Raw genomic sequence first — 20047 nt, 5'->3', positions numbered from 1 at the left:
CCGCCACAGCCGCCACTCACCCGCAGCAGCTCCTCTTCTCCCTGCTCCTTCACGAACACCTCCTCCAGCTCTTGGTTGAGCCCCTCCAGGCTCCTGTGCAGGCAGGGGCTGAGTCGCAGGAATGGGGACCCCATGGGGAAGCTAGGAGGGGACGCCTGAGGAAGGGTCGGGTGAGGCCATCACCTGGAGCCCCCCAGGCTCTGCCGTTACGCATCCGTTACCCATCCTCACCGCGGACAGCAGCCACATCCCCCCCCCACAGCAGGACCAAGTGAGGAAAGGGCACTTGAGCGGTCACAGATTGCAACGGCCTGTTCCGCTCAGCGGGTCTCCCCCACACTCTGGAGCTCCAAGACGGCCCGCACTGCTCTTCAATCACTGTCTCAGACACTCAGGGCTGGGGTGGAGGAGATGGACGGACACGCACCACAGCTAGGAGCCCTTCCGACAGCACCCAGACGCCACAGGGCCAGCACAGCATGCTCCGCGGTGGGGCTCAGAGCTGCCAGGCTCGAGAGAATTCTGCAGCTGCTGTGGAGACCGAGGGGAGCCGAGGGTGTACAAAACTTACCCTCAGTGCCCCCCGCAACGCGTGGTCCCCTTGAAGTGGGGAGCCCCTCTCTTTCTCTTTCCCGCTGCGGCTCAGCTTTGTCCGCTGCAGCTGCTGCTTCAACTTGGTGACCTGGCAGCCAGACAGAAGGACAGGAGGGGTGCGTGACGCAATACTGGAGGTGCTTGCTGGGTCCCTCCTCCCAGGTGTGGCCCTGCCACAGGCCCCCAGGGGACACAACAGGGACATGGAATTTAATGTTCCATCTGAACATGGCTCAGCAGTCCTTAAAACCCGGGAGATGGGTTCATTAGATACACTGGATGCCTGAACAACCTATGGCACCGATCGCATTTTTGGAATTGCTCTGTATTCCATAGGCAGATTGGGCTCCAGGGAACTCAAACTAGGCAACTCTGGGACCATTTTTTCTTTCATAGACAGCAAAGGTGTGGATACCTACCTTCCCAGAGCAGAGGCTCATGGTGCTCCTGAACGCCCCCTGCAGTTAGGCTTTGAAGAACCCAGCCAACCACCCTGGAGGCTGAGACCACGAAGAGTGGACATGTGTCATGCCCCCCACTTTATTTATTCCCCCCCACACCTTAAAGCGGACCGTGTTACGTCAGCATCAGCTCTCTATCAGTACATACTTCCACTGCACAATGATTACGTTCTTTTTGGGGGAGGAGGGTAACCAGGGATTGAACTTGCCAGGCAGGCGCTTATGCCGCCAGGCTATGTCCCCGGCCCTTGCATCAGCTCTCTAGAAGGACGACCATGCTGTGTAGACACCCATGCCTGGTGACAGTTCCCAATGCCCTGCCTACCCAATGCTCGTGGGAAGAGCTACACAAAGCAGAGCTTACACGGGTTTCCGGGAGTAGATCTGCAGCCTGTAGCCAGACGACTTCTGGGCACAGCCCTGTAGAATGTGCTTGTCTCTGTTTCGTTTTTCTCTTTTTGCAACAGAATCTAAGTAGTTCAAACTGGCCTTGAACTTGCTCTGTAGCCCAGAATGGCCTCGAACTCATGGCGCTCCTGCTGCCTCAGCCTCCCAAATGCTGGGATTACTGGTGTGTGCCACTATGCCTGCCTTTTTGTTTTGCTTTTTGAGACAAGGATAGTTCAGTCTGGCCTTGAATTCAGTGTGTAGCTAGGTGGGCCTTAAACTGGCAGCGTCGTCCTGCCTCAGCCTCCTGGTGTTGGGCTTACAGGTTTACGCCACTACACCTGGCTTAGAAAGTGCTTTTCATTGACTGTTTGTTGCCATGATTTGTGCCATGAACCCTAACCTGAGTGTGAATAATCTGCCCCTCTGATCATGGAAGACTTTAAGTAAAATTTCCTCTTAAATTTGCATATAACTACTTCATATTTTCTTTCTGTTCTCAGCAATGAGGACAGGAGCATTTTCCTTCTGGGGTGTGCTTGGGGTGGGTCCTGGCAGTGACCCTTTTTTTTTTTTTTTTGGCAGAACTTGGGATTGAACTCAGGCCCTTGCATTTGCCAGGGAAGCGCTTAATTCCACTGAGCCATCTCCCCCGCCCCTAAACCCTCTTATTAAGTAGTCAGCGAGGCCGGGGCTCTTAAGCCTCAGGGACTCATTGTGCCTGGCTGTGCCCCGGCCATTCCTCTCGGGGGGCTCAGGGCTCCAAAGAGCAGCCAGGCCCAGGGAAGGGGCTGGGAAGGCACAGGGGCTGCAGATGCGGTCACCCTCTAGAGTAGAGGCCTGGCATGGGCAGGGTGGAGAGCAGGCAGCCACGCCGCCATGCAGTCCATGAAGGCAGGTACCTCTTTCCGGTGGTCTGTGCTGCCCCAGGACGCCGAGCGCTTGTGTGTGCAGGAGGTGGCCCGCTCACCTTCCGGCTCTTGCCAGGACAAGGGTGTCTGCAGGGTGAAAACAGTGACATTAGCCAGGTGTGGTGATGTACATCTGTAATTCCAGCCCTCAGGAGGATGAGGCAGAAGTGCCAGGAGTTCGAGGCCAACCTGAGCTCAATACAGTGAGCTCAAGACCAGCCTCTGCTACTTAGGGAGACCCTGTCTTTTAACCACTACCAACCACTCCCTTCAAAAAAAGCCAAAGCTCAGTGACAGCTCTTGTGGGCGGGCCCAGAAAACACATGGCTTCCTTCCTGCATCTGCTCAGCCTCCTCCTGATCATGCCCAGCCTGCTTTTCCTTCCAGGCAGAGCCACCTGCATGGCCGCTGGTGGTTTATGACCTCATGGTGGCCCGATGGGTCAACCCCTCTTCCTCTGTGCCGACCAACATGTCAGCTTAGCGCCCCCACTGTGCCTGCCCCCCAAGTGCTCCAGATGATGTGGACAGCACCGCCTCCCTGCCTGAGCAGCTCCAGAAGAGCACGGGCTCAACAACCGTTGCATTCCTTATGCTCTGTGCCTTGCACAGGCCCGGGTCCAGGGAGCCGAAGGAAAACAAGCTACCAGACATGACTCCTGGGGAATTTTACTTGGTAAAACAGGAAAAAGGTCAACGGAGTCCCCCCTCCACGCATCTCCCAGTGAAACGAAGGCTCCTGGCTGCTCAGCACTTCCAGCTTGTGCCTGATCACTTTCTGCAAGCAGAATGAGCACAGGGACCCCAAAGTCCTCCTGAATGTACAGGAAAGAGACATTTCAGAAAGGAGGGAGCCCGAATTCTGAAGCCAGCCCTGATTTCTGACACTGCTTGGCTTTACTGGCCCCGGGCCTGGCCTGCTGTGCCGTGTCCCTCCCCGGGAAGGGCTCTCATCCCGCCATCCTCCTCTTCCTCCTGATGCACAAAGGCATGGGCCAAGATGGCGAGAGGGGCATTGCGGAACCACTTCCCAAGACCCCTCTGAGGGAGCTGGCTCCAGGCATGAGGTCAAAGGGGCCCAGATTCCACCCTGCATGAACATCCCTGCCTCTGCTCCAGGGGAGGGCTAAGAAGCACCCCAGGGGACCATTTCCCCTCTAACTTCTGTGCACAGGCTGCCAACACCCCAAGGGCCTGGGAACTGGCTCCTGCAAGAGATCTGCTGACCTCCCCCAGAGGGTGCTGCAGATAGAGAAGGGTGGGGGAGGGGACACGACTACGCCTACCAACAGCAGCTGCAAGAGGAGTTTGGCAGGGCAGTGCGAGGCGAGGCGCACTGTGACAGTGGCCGGCTATGTGCCACAACAGCTGCACCACAGGGACCGCTGGGGATCGAGCTGCTGGCCCTTGCTGCTCCCAGCTGTGCACGGAGCAGGGCTTTGTGACAAAGCTAACGTGTGAGGGCCCTGGCCTATGTTCCTGCTCGTTGCTGCAGCCCCATCCCTGTGCTAGGGTGGGCATGTGCCCTGGGCCTCGGGATGCCTGAGGGGGCCAGAGCCTCAGCAAAGGCGGCTGAATGTGCAGCTGAGGGAGGAAGAAGCCCAGCTCTCCAGCTGCCACCTGGACCCTGGGGACAAGGGCACCCTCACTTTCCAGGACACCAGCCACACCTGCAGATCACTAGCTCTGTAGTCAAACCCTTGGGTCCCGCACAAGCCCCTCATCCCCAGAAAAGGAACAGAGAGGACCGCTGTGAAGGTGGTCATGCCTTTCCTGCCCCCTGGGAAGATGCTGCCCTAGAAGGTGGCAAGGGAGAAAAACAGCCACACTCAAGAGTGCTACGGGCCACTAACATCCCTTCTGTGTTCTGGGACGTGCAATGGGGAGGACACATGTAGGCTTGCACAGGAATTCAGAAAAGGTGTAGAGGCGAGGCGGCTGGGACCGTGCCCTCGGCCAGGGCAGTCACCTCTTCTTTCCACTCAGCAGCTACACTGCCCACTCAGTAGAGCACAACTTGGGCCCTCACTTGGTCTTGGCACCCACCGCAGGCCCTGGGCATCAGCATCCCCACATCTCAGCGGCTGCCTGCTGTGCCCAGGCAAACGTATCCCACCTCCTTTTTGGACTCCATCCTCTAGGCCTGGTCTTTCCCGTAGGATGACCTATCCTAGGGCCACCCCCATGCCCATCCTTCATCCCCATCTTGTCCTCAGCAAGCCATCCTAACTTGTCTCCTCAGACTGAGTGCTCCTCGGCTCCAAGTCCCCTCTGGACAGATGGGCTTGGGCTGTGTGTCACCGCTGCAGGTAATAAACAGTTACCAGTGTGCCAGGCCCACTGCAGATGTGGGATAACCAAGAATACACGAAACCATGGAAATCCCCGGCCCCTCGAGTTCACACTGTACGTGGCGCCACAGGCGAAACCGTGATGTGTGTGAGACAAAAAAGCAGCAGAGAGAGTCCTGGGCAGGGGACACAGTTCCCACGGCCTGGGACGTCTCTGATGAATGGGGACCACGTAAACAGAATCAGAAGGGTGAGGGAGGGGGGCCCGGGGACATCTGATAGAAGACAGCAGCAAGCTCCCTCCAGCTGTTGGGGCAGGCTGGTGTGTGAGCACCCCAAGGTGACAGGAGGATGAAGTGGAGGCCAAGTAGGTCATCAGATGTGACAGGTTGAAAATGGTCCATACAGCGGTCGTGATTTTTCTTTTCTATTCTGTGCTTTTTCAGGATTTTACAAGCAATTTCTGATGCCTCCCAATCCATACTGACAATAATATTGGTTCTCCTAATTATAAAATGACACATACCCACAGGAAAAAAATCGAAAGATTATAAGCAAAACTAAGCAAACTGGTATACTGTAGAGTGAGCATATAAGATCATTATTTTTTTCCTAATCCTTCAACCATCTGTTGAATTCCCCTGAATAAACAAGTGAGGGAGGGGATAGCCTCCAAAGAGATCAAAAGCCCATAAACGTTACCTTATATGGCAAAGTGTTTGCAAATACGACTTAGCTAAGGATCTTGAGATGGGAGGATAGCTCTGGGATTATCTGGGTGGGCCCTAAAGGACATCTGCCATTCTAAGTGTCCTTATAAGACAGGGGCAGAGGGGTCACACAGACACAGAAGAGGATGAGGGGAGATGACCAGGGAGGCTGAGACTGGAGCGACTGTGTGGGCCATGAGCCAGGGAGGGCAGGCGGCCCTGGAAGCTGGAAGAGGCAGGGAACAGACTCTCCCTAGAGCATGCTGGGAACACGTGACCTGGCCAGCACCTTGACCTTCCAGCCCGCTGAGGCTGAACTGGGCCTGCTGGTCTCCTGAGCTGCGAGAGAATAACCATCTGCTGTTTAAGCGACCCAGTCGGAGGGGACTCGCTAGTGCAATCTCCGAATCCTGATCTGGCAGGATGTCCTATATTTAAAGCTGTTCCCATGTGCCACCCATCAAGTGTCCCTAAAGCAGGTGTGCCCTTTACTCACTTCCACTGGGCCAGGCACATCTAGTGGGCACTATGCCCCCTGATTTCCAGTGCCCCAGTAGGATAAGACCCTCCTAAACACAAAAGTTGAGGTCTAGATCTCTTCAGGGAATGAAAAGTCACAGTGAAGGGAAGCCCACCCTTAAAGAGGTGGCCAGGGCAAGGGCAATGCCTGACAGCAGGGCAGTGCTGCAGCAGTCATTCAAGACGACCCCTGGGAAGCAGAGCAGAGCTCGCGCAGGACGACTCAAGAGTCCCTTTGTCAAGGGCACCCTCATACCCTGACACACGAGGTCACACCCTGGGCCTGGGGCAGCAGCCGAGGCAGCAGCGGCCGCTTCCTGCCCTCCAGGGGCAGCACCCAGCTGTACGCTGATGCTCGGATGGCACAACGCTGAACATGGCTACACTGAGGCCCGGGATTCTGAGGTCCCAGAGCAACTTGTGACGGATCACCGGGCATGGGGCGAAGGACAGCTTCCCAAAGGGTCACCTGCTGTGTGAGGAGCAGCGAAAGGATGGAGCTACGGAGAGCAGAACATGTTCCTCAGCCTCCAGCCCAGCTACGCTTCTAGCCAGAGCCGTGAGCAGAGGCAGGAAGAGCACTGGCCACGCTCTCACCCTCAGCCTGCTTGACCCTACGCAAGCTCCACACACACACACACACACACACAGGCCTGGCTCTGGGACACGGCACCTGTAGAGGGGCCGGCATGGCGCCTGGGTGGGGACCGCAGGATGAGCTGGCTCAGCAGGGACTCAGCCCTTCCGACTCTGCCTAAACCAAAATGGCAGGGAAAGGTCTGGGGTGGTCACTGGCCAACACTGAGGCCTCCAGCTTCAGGAGGCTAAGGCCACCATCTCTGGCCCTATGCTGACCAGGGGACCTCAGAATTTCCTTCATGGCCCCAGTTTCAAATATTTGCTTCCATTGTTAAACCATAGACAGAACAACCAGGCTTGGTGCTCAGGCCCCCAAACCCACAAAGAAAAACATTTTGTAAAGGTCTGTGATGGCCATACTGAATTACTTGCTGTGGCTGAAAGCTGAGGCACTGGCTTGGGGAAGGAGAGAAAAGATGGCACGTGGGGAGGGGACAACACCCCCCAGCACGCCTATCTCTGCCTCTGGTTTTCAGAGTCGGGAGCCCAAGGTCTGTCAAGAGCTCAGGCTTCTTCTTCCCAAAGGGTTCACATATTCTCAGAGCTGGAGACTGCAGGGGGAGAAGAGGGGCAGGGGCTGGCACCCAGGGGCCCATGTGTGGGCAGGAGGACAGCAGAGGGGAACTTTGCTCAGTCACCCCAGCTGTGGCGAGACCACTTCCTCCCTCCTGCAGAGCCCGAGGAGACGCAGATGCTTTGCAAAGCAAGTGAGCAGAGAGCTCCAGCACGCGCCACCACCCCCAGCTCGGCCTCCAGGAGCAGCTGGGCCGAAGGACGTGGTGGCCGATTCCGACTCGGAGATGCATGGGCTAGAGAGGGCAACACGTGCAGATAAACCCTGGGAATCCTGAACACCCCGCCACCGTATAAAGGAGCCCCACAGGTGGCGCTGATAGTTATGCTACAGATGGAGACTTCCTAGTGTTTCTACCTGCTACTCCACGTCCAGCTCCTGCTGGGCCCAAACCCTTCCCTGAGCTCGCTAGGCTGATCTTGGGGCCCTGTCATCTCTCTCATTGCTCCTCCCCACTCAATGCACAGGAGCTCCACAGTACACCTCCTTCCTAGAAGGACCAACTTCCCAAATGAGACCCACATATACCCCTTCTGCTCCCCTTGCCCCAGATATGTGGTAACCCAGCTCCCCATGTTGGACTGTGAACTACCTGAGGACTATCCTCTGTGCCTGCCTAAGAGCTTAAAGCACAGCCAGGAAGCCTGGTGTGGTGACACATGCCTGGAATCCCAGCACTCAGGAGGCTGAGGCAGATGGACTGCCACAAGTTCAAGGCCAGCCTGAACTGCACAGCTAGACCCTGTCTCAGAAAGTGAGTAAACCAGGGGCCAGGGATACAGCTCAGCAGCATAAATGCCTGCCTGGCAAGCGCAAGGTCCTAAGTTCGATCCCTGGTTTAAAAAAAAAAAAAAAGTGAGTAAACCAATCAATCAATCAATAGAAATAAGGCCAGGAAGGGAATTCTGGAATTATTGGCAAAGCTGGGATAGCACTGACTCATGAGCTGAGAACTGTGAAGTTTCTCCTGCCTTCTGAAGCAGCTTCATGAACATGAACACACATACACACGCGCACGCGCGCGCGGAAAGTCTACACACCGGCAGGTGTTCTGTGTTTGCTGCCTCGGTCTGATACTCGCTCACAGTGGGCAGTGCCCTTGCTTCCTCTAAGCAGTTCAGAGGAAGGGTTGTTCTGAATCACCATGGCCACAGCTGCTGGCCTGGCTGCAGGGCCTGCCTGCCTGCCCTCCAGGAATGCCCGGGCTAAAGTGGTCTCCAGACATGCCTGCTGTCTGCCCACTCCAGCTTGGGGGTGGGAGGGCCAGTCACGGTGGGCGAGGCAAGTAATAAACTATGGCCTTGGTGTAGAGAGAAAGGGTCAGTGGTGGGGGATAGCCCACTTTCATTCAAACCAATTGCAGAAAGATCTGGAATTCATTCATTTTTTAACAGTTTAAAAGTTTTCTATGGTCTAGGGCTTAGCTCAGCAGCCGGGCATTTGTCCGGCATTTGCAGAGAGCCCTGGGTTCCATCCTTACACCCCCATAAACCACCTTTCAAGGACTTCGAAAAGCCCTGCCTCCCTCCCATCTCTCTCCCCTGGTCCACGTTCCCTGTACCCCCCTGGTAAAAGCTTCCGGTCTCCATCCTCTCTGGGGGAGACAGGGCAATGGTCCGCATGTCCCAGCCTTCACAGAGCCACACCAGTGTTGATGGAGGCAGACTGTGCCAGGCCAGGAATGTGAATGGGACCCAAAACCTAGAAGCAGAAAGTTTCCCGAAGCCAGGAATGAAAGACAGGCTGAGGGCACACTTTGGTTTGGAAGCTTACGCCGCCGAGAATTCTCCCACCTCCTGCTGCAGCCACAATATTGACAGGTTGCTAAGAGTTCCTCGAGGGCTGGAGCCCATCCTCGGGGCGAAAGCTGCGTGGCGGGGCCTTGCCAGACCCATGGAGGCGCATCGCTGACCTCTGTCTTGCTGTGGCAAGAAGCCCAGACTCGTTACGTAACAGATCTGGCCTGCAGCTGGAGCCTGGGCAAAAACACAGCGTAGCGCCCAGGTTCTCACCCAGCCAGGGACTACCAGAGGCCAACCTGCACTCGGGGGACAGAAAGCTCTGAGGAGGAGGACAGCAGCTTCCTGGAGGCTGGCAGGAGGAAGTGACAGAGGCACAGACAGGCGGCTACCATCGTGACAAAGGGCATGAGCTTGTGTGTTCAAAGCCACCTCAGGCCTGCTCTTCCAGGAAGCCCTCTGTGATTCGATGTCATTTGGCCTGAGCACTTGCCTCCAGAGAGAACCAGGCCTATTCTACCTGGCCTTAACACAGAACAAATGGTAGAGCCTAAGTATCTAGGAAGGTCCACTTCATCTGCTAGCTGGAGCGTGTTCCCCTTTCTCTTTTTATTCATAGATCTATAAAGAAGACCACTGATATTTTTGTTTGGAGACAGGGTTTTGCTATATAGTCTAGGCTGGCTTTGAACCCATTGTGTAGCCCAGGCTGGCCTCAAACTCATAGGGATCCTCCTGCCTCAGCCTCCAGACAGTGGGGATCACAGACATACACCACCATGCCCAGCAGAAGGCCACTGGTTTTTAATTTGTTATTTAAACTTGTTTTACAATGTCTTGGTTCAAGGTGGAGTGTTCCCAAGAGGATTCTCTTCCTGTAAACTCTGCCAGACATCTGGCCCCATCTCATCCCCTGGCCGTCTGTTCCCTCCCTGGCCTTCACAGAACTGGAATCCAGGCTCAGAGAGGCCAAAACTCATCTGCACTTCCTTAGCCTGCATCCTAGTGTGCCAAGAACAGGGCTGTGCACTCACACAGTCATTAACAACATTTGAAAATGGATGTCACAAAAAATAAAGGAAGCAGAGGGATGTGCTCAGAAGGGGAGGCAGGGTGACCCACATGGGGCACTTGTCACCTGGCCACTATGCACCCTACAGATGGGCAGAGCAGGCACACCCCACCCTGTGCAGAGAAGCAGTGGCCGGCCCGCCTCACCCCGGGCAGCGCAGCAGGCTGACTCGGAGCCTCAGGCTCTTTCCTCCCCATTTCCACCTGGCCTGACTCTTACCAACTTAACTGCTAAGAATGTTGAAGTCCTGAATCCGATTAAGAAATAGCTTTGCAAAACTTCACTTGGGATCTCTTGCTCAGATTAACACTATCCTATCCAAAACCGCCAAGTGGACCGAGTGTTCAGTTCCTAATGAGAAGACTGCGCTAGAGGAACCTGGGTTCCAGGGGATTCAAGTGGGTACAGTGGAAGCCAAGGAAAATCTCATCCTCTACAGGCTAGACCCCAGGTTAATCAATCCACTGTTGATTACCCCCATGTGGGTACTAAAAGCCAACCTAAGTGCCAGGCATGGCGGTGCAGGCTTGTAATCACAGCGCTCAGGAGGCTAAGCCAAGATCACCATGAAGCCAAGCCCAGCCTGAACTACATATTGAGACTCATCTCAAAAAAATCCAAAATGAGCCAGGTATAATGTGGTGGTGCACGCTTGTAATCCCAGCACTTGGGAGGCTGAGGCATGAGGATCGCTGCAAGTTCAAGATCAGCCTGGGCTACAAGGTGAGCTCAAGGCCAGCCTGAACTGCATAGTGAGATCCTGTTTCGAAAAAAAAAAAAAAAAACCATCCAGAAAGAACAACAACAAAAAGCCAAGTAAATACCCAATTTGACCCCATTCTTCCACCAGACAGGTAGGAAACAAGCTCTCAGTGAGACCCGTAAGGTTGCAAAGATGAGAGCTGCTGAACAGCAGGAGACGAGAGGCTGCCACGCACGCCCCAGGCAGGAGCAGCAGCTCAGGTACTGGCCTCCAGCCAATCCATCTCCCCGTCCTGACCCCGTCGGCAGAGATCGCGTTACCTGGGTGGCTTTGTCATTGGTACAGCAGGTGAAGGCCCCATCGGCTTCTCGTGGCCACTGGCCCAGAAGGTAGGAGCTGAGGATGGTGTCCAGGGAGAACGTGCGCCGGACCTGGGGCGGCTGAGGCCTACACGCTGACTTTTCTGAGGCCACGGAGCACGGGACGCTGGCTGGAAGAGAGCACAGCCCGCACACCTCACATCAACACCGAGCGCCACGTCGCTGCCCTCCAGAGTCCAGGCAGCCTGCAAGGGCAGCGTCTGCCCAGAGCTTCCCTGACGGGCCTAGAGCCTCCAGCCCACAAGCAGTTATGTACACGATTGTAGGCTGGATACTTCACGTGTGCCTTCTTTAGCCTATTCCTAAAGAAGTGTGAGGGCTGGGGTATAGTTCAGGGGCACAGCGCTGGCCTGGCAAACACAAGGCTGTGAGTTCAATTCCCTGTATTGGGAAGAAAAAAAAAAAAAGGAAATTCACGGAAAGAAGCGTGAATTTCTAGGTCTCCACACCAACTCACTTTCCAAGGAGTGGCAGTTTCTAATCATTGAAGACAGAACTCTTGCCAGGCATGAGTGCACCCCTGTAATCCCAGCACTCGGGAGGCTGAGGCAGGAGGATTTGCAAGAGTCTGAGGCCAGTCTGGGCCACATGGTGAGTTAAAGGCCAGCCTGAGCTACACAGCGGAGACCCTGTCTCAAAAAAACGAACACACAAACAAGAGGGACAAGGTCAGGAGGTGGGAACTCTAGGTACACAAAAAACCAAGTTTCTTCCATGTGTCATCTCCTGACCCCTCCTCCCTTCCCCCAGGGCAGGGTTCATCTGCCCCACACAAGCTCAGCTCAGGCAACTGCAGGAGACTTGTAGCTTCTTTCAGGACTAGCTAGAACCCAGGTGATGGAGACAAAGAGAACAAGACGACTACTATCAACTCCCCACTCCAGGATCATTGTGAGTTCAAGGCCCCTCCAGGACTGAGAAGTCCTCTGTAAGAAAATATCCAGGAGTTTGGTTCTTTCCTGTCTCTGACTTTTGTCCGAACAGGACAAAAATAATACAGTTAAAAATCCTTTTACTTTACTCTACCTTGGGTACAGATTTCTGGGAGAAAGTAAAAGTTGAAGCTATAGATAAGGGCTCTGGAGCTACCTGGAAGTTTCAGCGGTATGGGCGAGCCCCATTCTCCATGGTCAAGTTCAGAAGACTCCACTATCTTAGTCCTATATAAGCTCACCCTTTACACAGGAGACAATGCTCCACACAGAGAATAATCCCTTGATGATTTACGTGTGTATTAAGCTCACCAAACAGGTAGAAACAGACCTGAAGAGCTTTATATTAAAAAGGTACTGGGCTGGCCTGATAGCTCAGTGGACTGAAGTGCCTGCTTAGGCAGGTGTAGGGACCAGGGTTCAATTCCCCGCGTGCCGTGCTGGCCCCGCCCCTGGGGCATTCTGAGTTGGCAACTGAGACTGGGTGTGATGTCGAGGGCCTGTAATCCCACCACTTGGGAGGCTGAACACAGGAGAATCACTATCGGACCTGAGTCCCATCTACCAGGTACAATCTACATAGTGAGACTCTGCAGACCCTGTAGACCCTGTTCTAAATACAGAAAAGGGGGGGTACTAAAAGAGTGGTTATAGTGGCTCACTGTAATCGCAGCACTCGGGAGGCTGAGGCAGGAGGATTGTTGCGAGTTTGAAACCAGCCTGGACTATGAAGTGAGCTCAAGGCCAGCCTGAACCGCATAGCAAAACCCTGTCTCAAAAAAAAAAAAAAAAAAAAAAAAAAGGCTGAAAACAGGAACTCGAAAAGACATTTGTCTACCCAGGACACACCAGCATCAATCCCAATCGCCAAAAAGTGTAGACAACCTATACACAGAGGACACCAAGCGAAACAAGACAGGCGTGAAGGACAAACGTTATATGAGTTCGCTGGGAGGAGGCACCTGGAGTGGGTACATGCATGCTGGGGACAGAACACAGATAACCAGGAACTCAGGAGGAGAGGGAGTAGGGGTTACTCTTTAATAGCATAGGTTTCTGTTTGAGATGATTAAAAAAAAAAAAAAAAAAAGTTGCAGCCCAATGTGGTGGCACAAGCCTGTAATTCCAGCCACTTGGGAGGCTGAGGCAGGACTGCAAGTTCCACACCAGTTAGGTAACTTAGTGAGACCATTCTCCAAAAATAAATAAATAAAAAAGAAGCCAGGCATGGTGGTACATGCCCATAGTTTCATTGCTCTGGGACGCTGAGGTAGGAGAATCAGAAGTTTGAACCTAACCTGGCCAACTTAAAAACTTAACAAGACCAGGGCTGGGGAGATAGCTCGGCAGTCTTAAGTGCCTTGCAAGGGACTGAGTTCGATCCCCGGTACCACATGCTATACCAGGCCGACTGAGCTGGCCACCAAAACCAGGCCTGGTGGTGCACATCTGTGATCCCGGCACTGGAGAGGCTGAGACAGGAGGATCACTATGAGTCTGAGCTGTGTAGTGAGACCCTGTAACAAATAAACAAATAAAGATTAAAAGATATATATTAAAAAAAAAACTTAACAAGACCCATCTCAAAAAGAAAAAAAAAAGGGGGTGGAGAGGCTGCTGGGGATGTAGCTCATTGTGAAGGCCCTGGGTTGGATCTTCAGTAGCAAAGAAAGCAAAACAGTTTTGGCTGGGCACGACAGTCCACTTGAGAGGCTGAGGCAAGAAGATCACCAAGTTGGAGGCAACTTAGACAGACCTGGTCTCAAAACGAAGCAACAACCCGCACCGCTCTGGAAATGGACAACGGTAATGGCTGCACAGCCTTCTGCTTTCAGCCTCCCAAACACTGAGATTACAGGCCCACACCACCACGCCCAGCCCAGTCTCAGCCACCATGGGGGCAGGGCCAGTACAGCCTGTAGTGCCGGGGACCCGACCCCCCCTGTGCTTGCCTAAGCAGGCGCTTTAGTCTGCTGAGCTATCTGGCCGGCCCTCTGCCCACGTTATAACCTATTATTTCCAAGTATCAGTAGCCTACATATTTACTATCTTCAAGACTGATTCTCTTCAGTAATTGCTTAGCCATTCTCATAATATTAGATATTGAGGTGCCCCACACCCATCCAGACAATATCAATGTTACTGAGTAGCCAACTTTTTCTTTTACTTTAGCTTTTTGGGTTTTTTTTTTTTGGTTTAGTGTTTTTTTTTTTTTTTTTTTTTTGAGAGAGGGTCTCACCATGTAGCCCCAGCTGGCCTTGAACTCACAGCAATCCTCCTGCCTCAGCCTCCCAAGTGCTGGGATTACAGGCATGTGCCACTATGCCCAGCTTTCAATCACCAACTCTTTACTTTCACGTTTTATCAAATCCCTGGCATATTTCCAGTCATTTCCCTCAGTCATCATATAACACATGCCCACTTAAAAGAACTTAACAGGGGGTCGGGGAGATGGCTCAGTGGAATAAGCGCTTCCCTGGCAAGCGCAAGGGACTGAGTTCAATCCCGGGCTGGCAAAAAAAAAGAACTTAACCGTGACTTATAAACCAGGTGTGATACAAACCTATCACTCGGGGAGGCTGAAGCAGTAAGATTGTAAATTCATGCCTAGGCTGGCCAACACAGTGACCCAGCCTCCAAATAAAAATATTTTAAAATGAGCTTGGAACATAGCTCAGTTCAAAGGCCCTAGGTCTAACCCTTAGTACCAAAACAACAATTATATATTTTTTATTTTTATTTATGGTACTTGAGGACTGAGGAGATAGCTCAGTAGTATAAGCTCTTACCTGGCAAGTGCAGGGTCCTGAGTTCAATCCCTGGTACCACAAAAATAAATAAATAAATAAATAAATAAATATAAAAATTAAAAAGATGACGATCTTTCATTTCTCAAAAGATTCATCACCAAGCACTTTAGACAATCCCCTTGAGTATTTATGGTACTCAAACTCAGGATCTTGTGCTTGCCATGACGGTATGTATGCCACGGAGCTAGCTCCCCAGCCTCATGAGATATAAATTCTTATAGTCCTTACCTTGAATATATATATATATATATATATATATTTTTTTTTTTTTAAACAATTTCTAGTGCTGGGATTACAGGCGCGCACCACCACGCACACCCGGGGGTGGGGCCGGCGCAGCATGCAGTGCCAGGGATCAAACCCTGGCCCCTGCGCTTACCTAAGCAAGAGCTTAGCCTGCTGAGCTATACCGCCGGCTCCTTACCTTGAGTATATAAGTGCGCTTTAAAATAAAAATGGGGGGCCGGGGAGATGGCTCAGTAGAATAAGCACTTGCCTGGCAAGTGCAAGGGCCTGAGTTTGGTCCCCAGTCCTGCCAAAAATAAATAAAAATAAAAATGGGATCATACTGTATATATCACTGTGCATGTTCTTTCATTGTACCGTCAACATCTTTCTAAATCCATACATACTGGCCCAAACCACGTAATTTTCAATGATCTTGACATTTCTGTATCGAGACGGGAGGCAGAGGGCCCGCGTTCCGACTCCACTCACACCTGCCTTACACCCCTCCCCGGCCCCCGCCCGAGCCCACACGAAGCACACCAGGCTGCGCGCCATTTCTCCTCTGCCCCTGGGAATGCCCTGTGAGGCTTGCCCAGGAAGCCCTGAGTTTCTTCCGTACACTTTGTCCTTTTCTAGTAATTACCCACCCGGGGGTGGGGGGTGGGGGGTGGTATTCGGACGCCCAGATAATAAACAGCCCGAGGCCCGGGCTTGGCTCTGGCCTATCTTTGTGTCCCCACAGTGCCTACATCATAGAGCTGGCACTTGGCAGGCACCCACTAACACCCACAAAATTGGAAAATCGTTTCTAGAAGGGGAGGCCCGCACTGATTCCACTTCTCAGCGGAAGTCGGCTCGACGCACCCATCCCAGCCACTCACCTTGAGCAAAGCCCCCACAGCTGCCTGCTCTTCCTCCCTGAGGTTCTGGCAGGCCCAGGCTGTCCCTCGCCTCCCCTGCAACCTTGCCATCCAGTAAGTTTGTGATGGACTCCCCAGTTTATCCCCAACTTTACCTCCCGCACTTCATTCCAACTTTCAGACCTGTAAGAATGCTGCTACATCCAAGTCCCGCAGGAGGAGGATGCGCCTGTTTCTTTTCTTGCAGCAGGGAGCGGATTAGGTCTTGGCTTTATTCCCCCAGCGGACACGCGTCCTGGTGCAGGTGCCGGACAGGATGTTCTCCTGCCTCAGCGCCCTCAGAAGGCTCCAGTGCTCCTCCCAAACCCACAGATCCTTCCCTCGTCCCAGGCCCTCCCACAAGACAGGGTCTTTTGTGGTTCCAGCTGCTTTAAACTCACTGTGTAGTCCACGCTGGCCTTGAACTCAGTGACGCTGCCTGCCTCTGCTGAGAATACAGGCGTGCGCCACCACACTTGGCCAGAGGTTTTGATAGGAATAAAAATCTAAAAATCTACTGTTTATCTCCTGAATCTCCCCCAAACGGTTCAGTAAGCACCCACTAACTTTGTACCAAAACAGTAAAGGGGTCACAGTCGCACCAAATCAAATACAAACCAAAGCAAAACCAGACACCAGCTGAGAGGTTTCTTAATATGGAGTGGGCCAAGAGGTGGATGGCACCAGTCTGGTCATGGTCCTGTCACTACCACCAGCCTCCCTGGTCCACACTCCCTCTGCAAATAGCACAACCCAGCCTCTGTGAACTCTTAGGGAAGCTGCAAAGAAGCGAGAAAGAGATGTGGTCGCACTTGGGTCCTCCAGGACTGAAGGTGGGGTGCGGGAGTGAGGAGAGACGAGTACCGTAAGTTCCAGCCACCATCATCCCCGGGCCTGGGCGCTTTTGGTCCCTGGGAAAGCTGTATGCCTTGGTGTCAATGCCTTCTATCAGTGACAGTCTCACTGGTCATGGTTGCCACTTGTGGCATAAATGACGCAGGCGGACACAAAGCTGCTTGGAGACTTTTGCATCCGCAGCTGCAGATCAGCACACAAGTTCTGCCATCGGGTGACACCAGCCTCTGCTGGGAAGGTGCCCACAGAAATCTCCCGATGAGAGTAGCAGAGATAGTGGAACTGGGTTTGGCCCACAAGGGCCCCCCCGGAAGAGCTGGGTGGGGGGTCCGGCCTGCACGCGAGCGATTAGCGACTATGGCGAAAGGATGGCAGGCACTGAGAGTCACAACGGCTGCCTGTGGTTGGAAGATGAAATGGTTTCATTTCTAGAAAGCGCCCCTCTCAGATTTAGGGAAGAGAGGAAAAGCCCGTAATCAGCCGTTTCAGAGCTGACCACGCAGCAGGCACAGGGCACCGGCTGGCGGCCGCGGGAGGGGTGGAGTGTCCTGTTTACAGCACCACGGGGCATTATCGGCCCATCGCATGCTGCGCCTCGCAGCCCAACCACCTGGCGAGGCACCTGGCGGCAGGCCAGCCTGTGTCACCACGCAGCTGAGTCGTGCCGGATGCCTTGGGTCTTAGGCAACGGCAAATGGAAAAACCAAAATAAAACAGCGCAGGCTGGCGATAGGTTCTATCTTCCAGAGCCACTTGCCCTGTGTCCCAACTGCTGTGTTTGTAGGCTTTGGGGAAAGGGGCTGTGAGTGGACAGGCCTGTTGGGACACAGGTGCTCTGGCAGAGAGCTCACATGGCAGATGAGCACTCGAACCAAGAGTGGGAGAAGGGCCCGGCATGCCTGGTAAGCAGGCCTGAGTGCCCACTCTGTGCCAGCCTGCGTTACCGCTGCCGATGCAGGAGGAGGAGACAGGAAGCTGCGCACCCTCGGTGCCAGGTACAAGCCTTGGAGGCTGCCCGGCAGATGCCTCTTAGGACTCCAATTTGTCTCTGCTGCTCTAGACCTTCCACGGTCAGCTCTGGCCTGATCACACCAGCACCCTGGTCCCAGAAAGGACAAAGAGGCAGCTCTTACAAGGCCGGAATGGGGTCCAGGAAGGAGGAAGACAGCAAAAGGTGCCAGAAATGAGGCACCTCTGGCTGCTCTTCTCAGGGTGGCCAGAGAAAGCATTTGGGTGGACGCAGCAATTTACCTGGAGAAAGCAGCCCCTGCCTAGCAGCTTCCAGCTGCACATGGAGAAGGCCTTTCCACTGTTATCGTTAGGTCAAGGCAGAAGACAGAAGCCCAAGACATGGAAGACCAGATTATTCACTACCACTCCATCAGCATGAGCCCTAGTTAGCCCCAAACATCAAGAGAACATTCCAGAAGGGACAGCCAGTGAGAGCCGATGCATGATAAAAACTCAACAACAAGCTGTTCAGCAAACAAGTTATGAGTCATTTTCTCGTGCTGCCGGGCTTTGAAGCATTTTAGCACTATTCTTTCCGCCCCCCTCTTCTGGGGGTGAAGGGGACGAGGACGGGGCTCAAATCCCAAGGCCTGTGCACACCAGGCAAGAACTCTACCATGGAGTCACACACCCAGGCTTTACTTCTCCTCTTGGAGAGAAAATGATGCTTCTCACTACAAAAGCTCTGCACGTTACAGGAAACACAAAAATGCAGACGAGAAGCTAAAACACACAAATGATGCGCTATCAGCCTCTGTCCCCCTCCGTGCGTGGATGCATGCACACAGGTTTTTAATAAGGCGAAGTTGTATGTACATGATTGTAAACAATCTGCGCTGCTGTCTGTATTCGCCTTTGCCACTGAGGCGGGATGGCTGGACACAGAGGCCCTGCCCTGGGCTGTCCCTGCAATGCAGCTCTTTTGCTGGAGGAGAGAAATGTTAACCTGGCAAAGACAGAGTAAAACAGGGATTGAGAACTTTTACACAATTCTCGCCAGGAACAGATCTGTAGCAAGCAGGGGAAGCAGCCTCACTGGGATTAATTTTCTATTCTGGTACTCGTGCTGGGATTAGCAGGGCAGGCTGTCCCCAGAGTGTCCCATGGTCTGGTGCCACTTCAAACTGCTTCAAGGCAGGGCGGGGCTCAGAAGGAAGTTGTGGTAAAACCGAAATCACTGATGTGACGGGACAGGAGTTAGAAATCCTCCAAGGAAAGTCCACAGAGAGCTCACCTGTGCCAGCTGGGTAAACTGAATCTGGATTTCTGGACCTCTTCAACACCACTAATTTCCACCTCAGCAGGGAGAAGAACTAAGGAAACTAGATTCAAATTACAGGCGAAAAAGGAGTAACAGCATGTCCTCTACCAAGAAAGCGTAATCTCCCCAGCCCCCCAAATAAAGAGCAATGGTATTCGCGTACACAGGAAGAACTCCTTAGCTAGGCCTTCGGGCAATCACTGATTCCATATTTAAGTGTGCAGCTCTAGGGAGAGTCAGTGACAGTCATTTCTGGCTGTGTGCCTGACTTCCCAAGATGCAGACCACATCTGGAGGCAGCTGGAGAGTCAGGCCAGGAGAAACCCTTCTGGAGATGTCACTGTGGGAAAAAAATCAGGGATGTGCTAAGGGTACAGCTAGGCTGCCACAAATAAGGCCAAAATGTATGCATCGGGCACGGACAGCAGCACTCCTGCCATTTGTTCAGTCTTGGAGAAAAGGAAATCATGTGAACTTTTCACCTTTTATCGGAATTGTCTGAAGCATTCCGTGGGATCACGACATTCTCAAGACAAAACAAAATACCAGTAGTTACTGACTGGAGCAGACTGTCCTTCAGGATCCGGGAGAGCCTACGTAACATGCAGGGAGCCCCCTCCACCTGAGAAAGCCCCGCTCCGTGGTTATTTAGGAGCGATAGATTTCCTTTTTGCCTTTTTGAGACAGGATCTCGTTACACTGTTCAGGCTGGTCTTGATCTCACTTTGTAGCTCAGGCTGGTCTCAGACTCGTAACGATCTTCCTGCCTCAGCCTCCTGAGTTCTGAGACTATAGGCAGGTGCCACCATGTCCAGCCTAGACATTTATTTTTATTTATTTATTTATTGGTACTGAGAATCAGACTCATGACCGTGCACTTGATTTATTAATTTATTGGTACTGGGATTCGAACTCAGAACCTTGAGCTTGCCAGGAAGGCGCTGTGCCACTCAGCTATATCCCGGCTCTGGGAGTGACAGATTTCTAGGTGGCCTATAAATGCAAAAGACACCCTTCATATCTTCACTTCTCCCAGCAATCTGATTCCTACGTCAGCTCGTTTTTTTTTTTT

The 20047-nt window shown here is 53.1% G+C and overlaps 1 protein-coding gene across 5 annotated transcripts in view; it reads right to left on the bottom strand.

The window, feature by feature from the left end:
• The window catches only part of Fam117a (family with sequence similarity 117 member A), a 44662-nt gene that overhangs the window by 6062 nt on the left and 18553 nt on the right, over window positions 1-20047 (bottom strand). For 3 of the 5 annotated variants that reach the window (XM_023718225.1, XM_023718224.1, XM_023718222.1), the window contains exons 2-6: window positions 14701-14730; window positions 10920-11089; window positions 2345-2440; window positions 572-682; window positions 21-155 (exon numbers count right to left, since the gene is read on the bottom strand). In XM_023718225.1, coding sequence (XP_023573993.1) covers window positions 21-155; window positions 572-682; window positions 2345-2440; window positions 10920-11089; window positions 14701-14730 — 542 coding nt within the window. The remainder of the gene's footprint in view (window positions 1-20; window positions 156-571; window positions 683-2344; window positions 2441-10919; window positions 11090-14700; window positions 14731-20047) is intronic. The other 2 variants (XM_004633641.2, XM_023718223.1) reach the window with 1 other exon arrangement.

Source organism: Octodon degus, unplaced genomic scaffold (assembly GCF_000260255.1).
Source record: "Octodon degus isolate 3935 unplaced genomic scaffold, OctDeg1.0 scaffold00056, whole genome shotgun sequence".
Classification (NCBI taxonomy): domain Eukaryota; kingdom Metazoa; phylum Chordata; class Mammalia; order Rodentia; family Octodontidae; genus Octodon; species Octodon degus.
The sequence above is the reverse complement of the archived record's forward strand: the minus strand, read 5'-3'. Positions and strand labels throughout refer to the sequence as shown.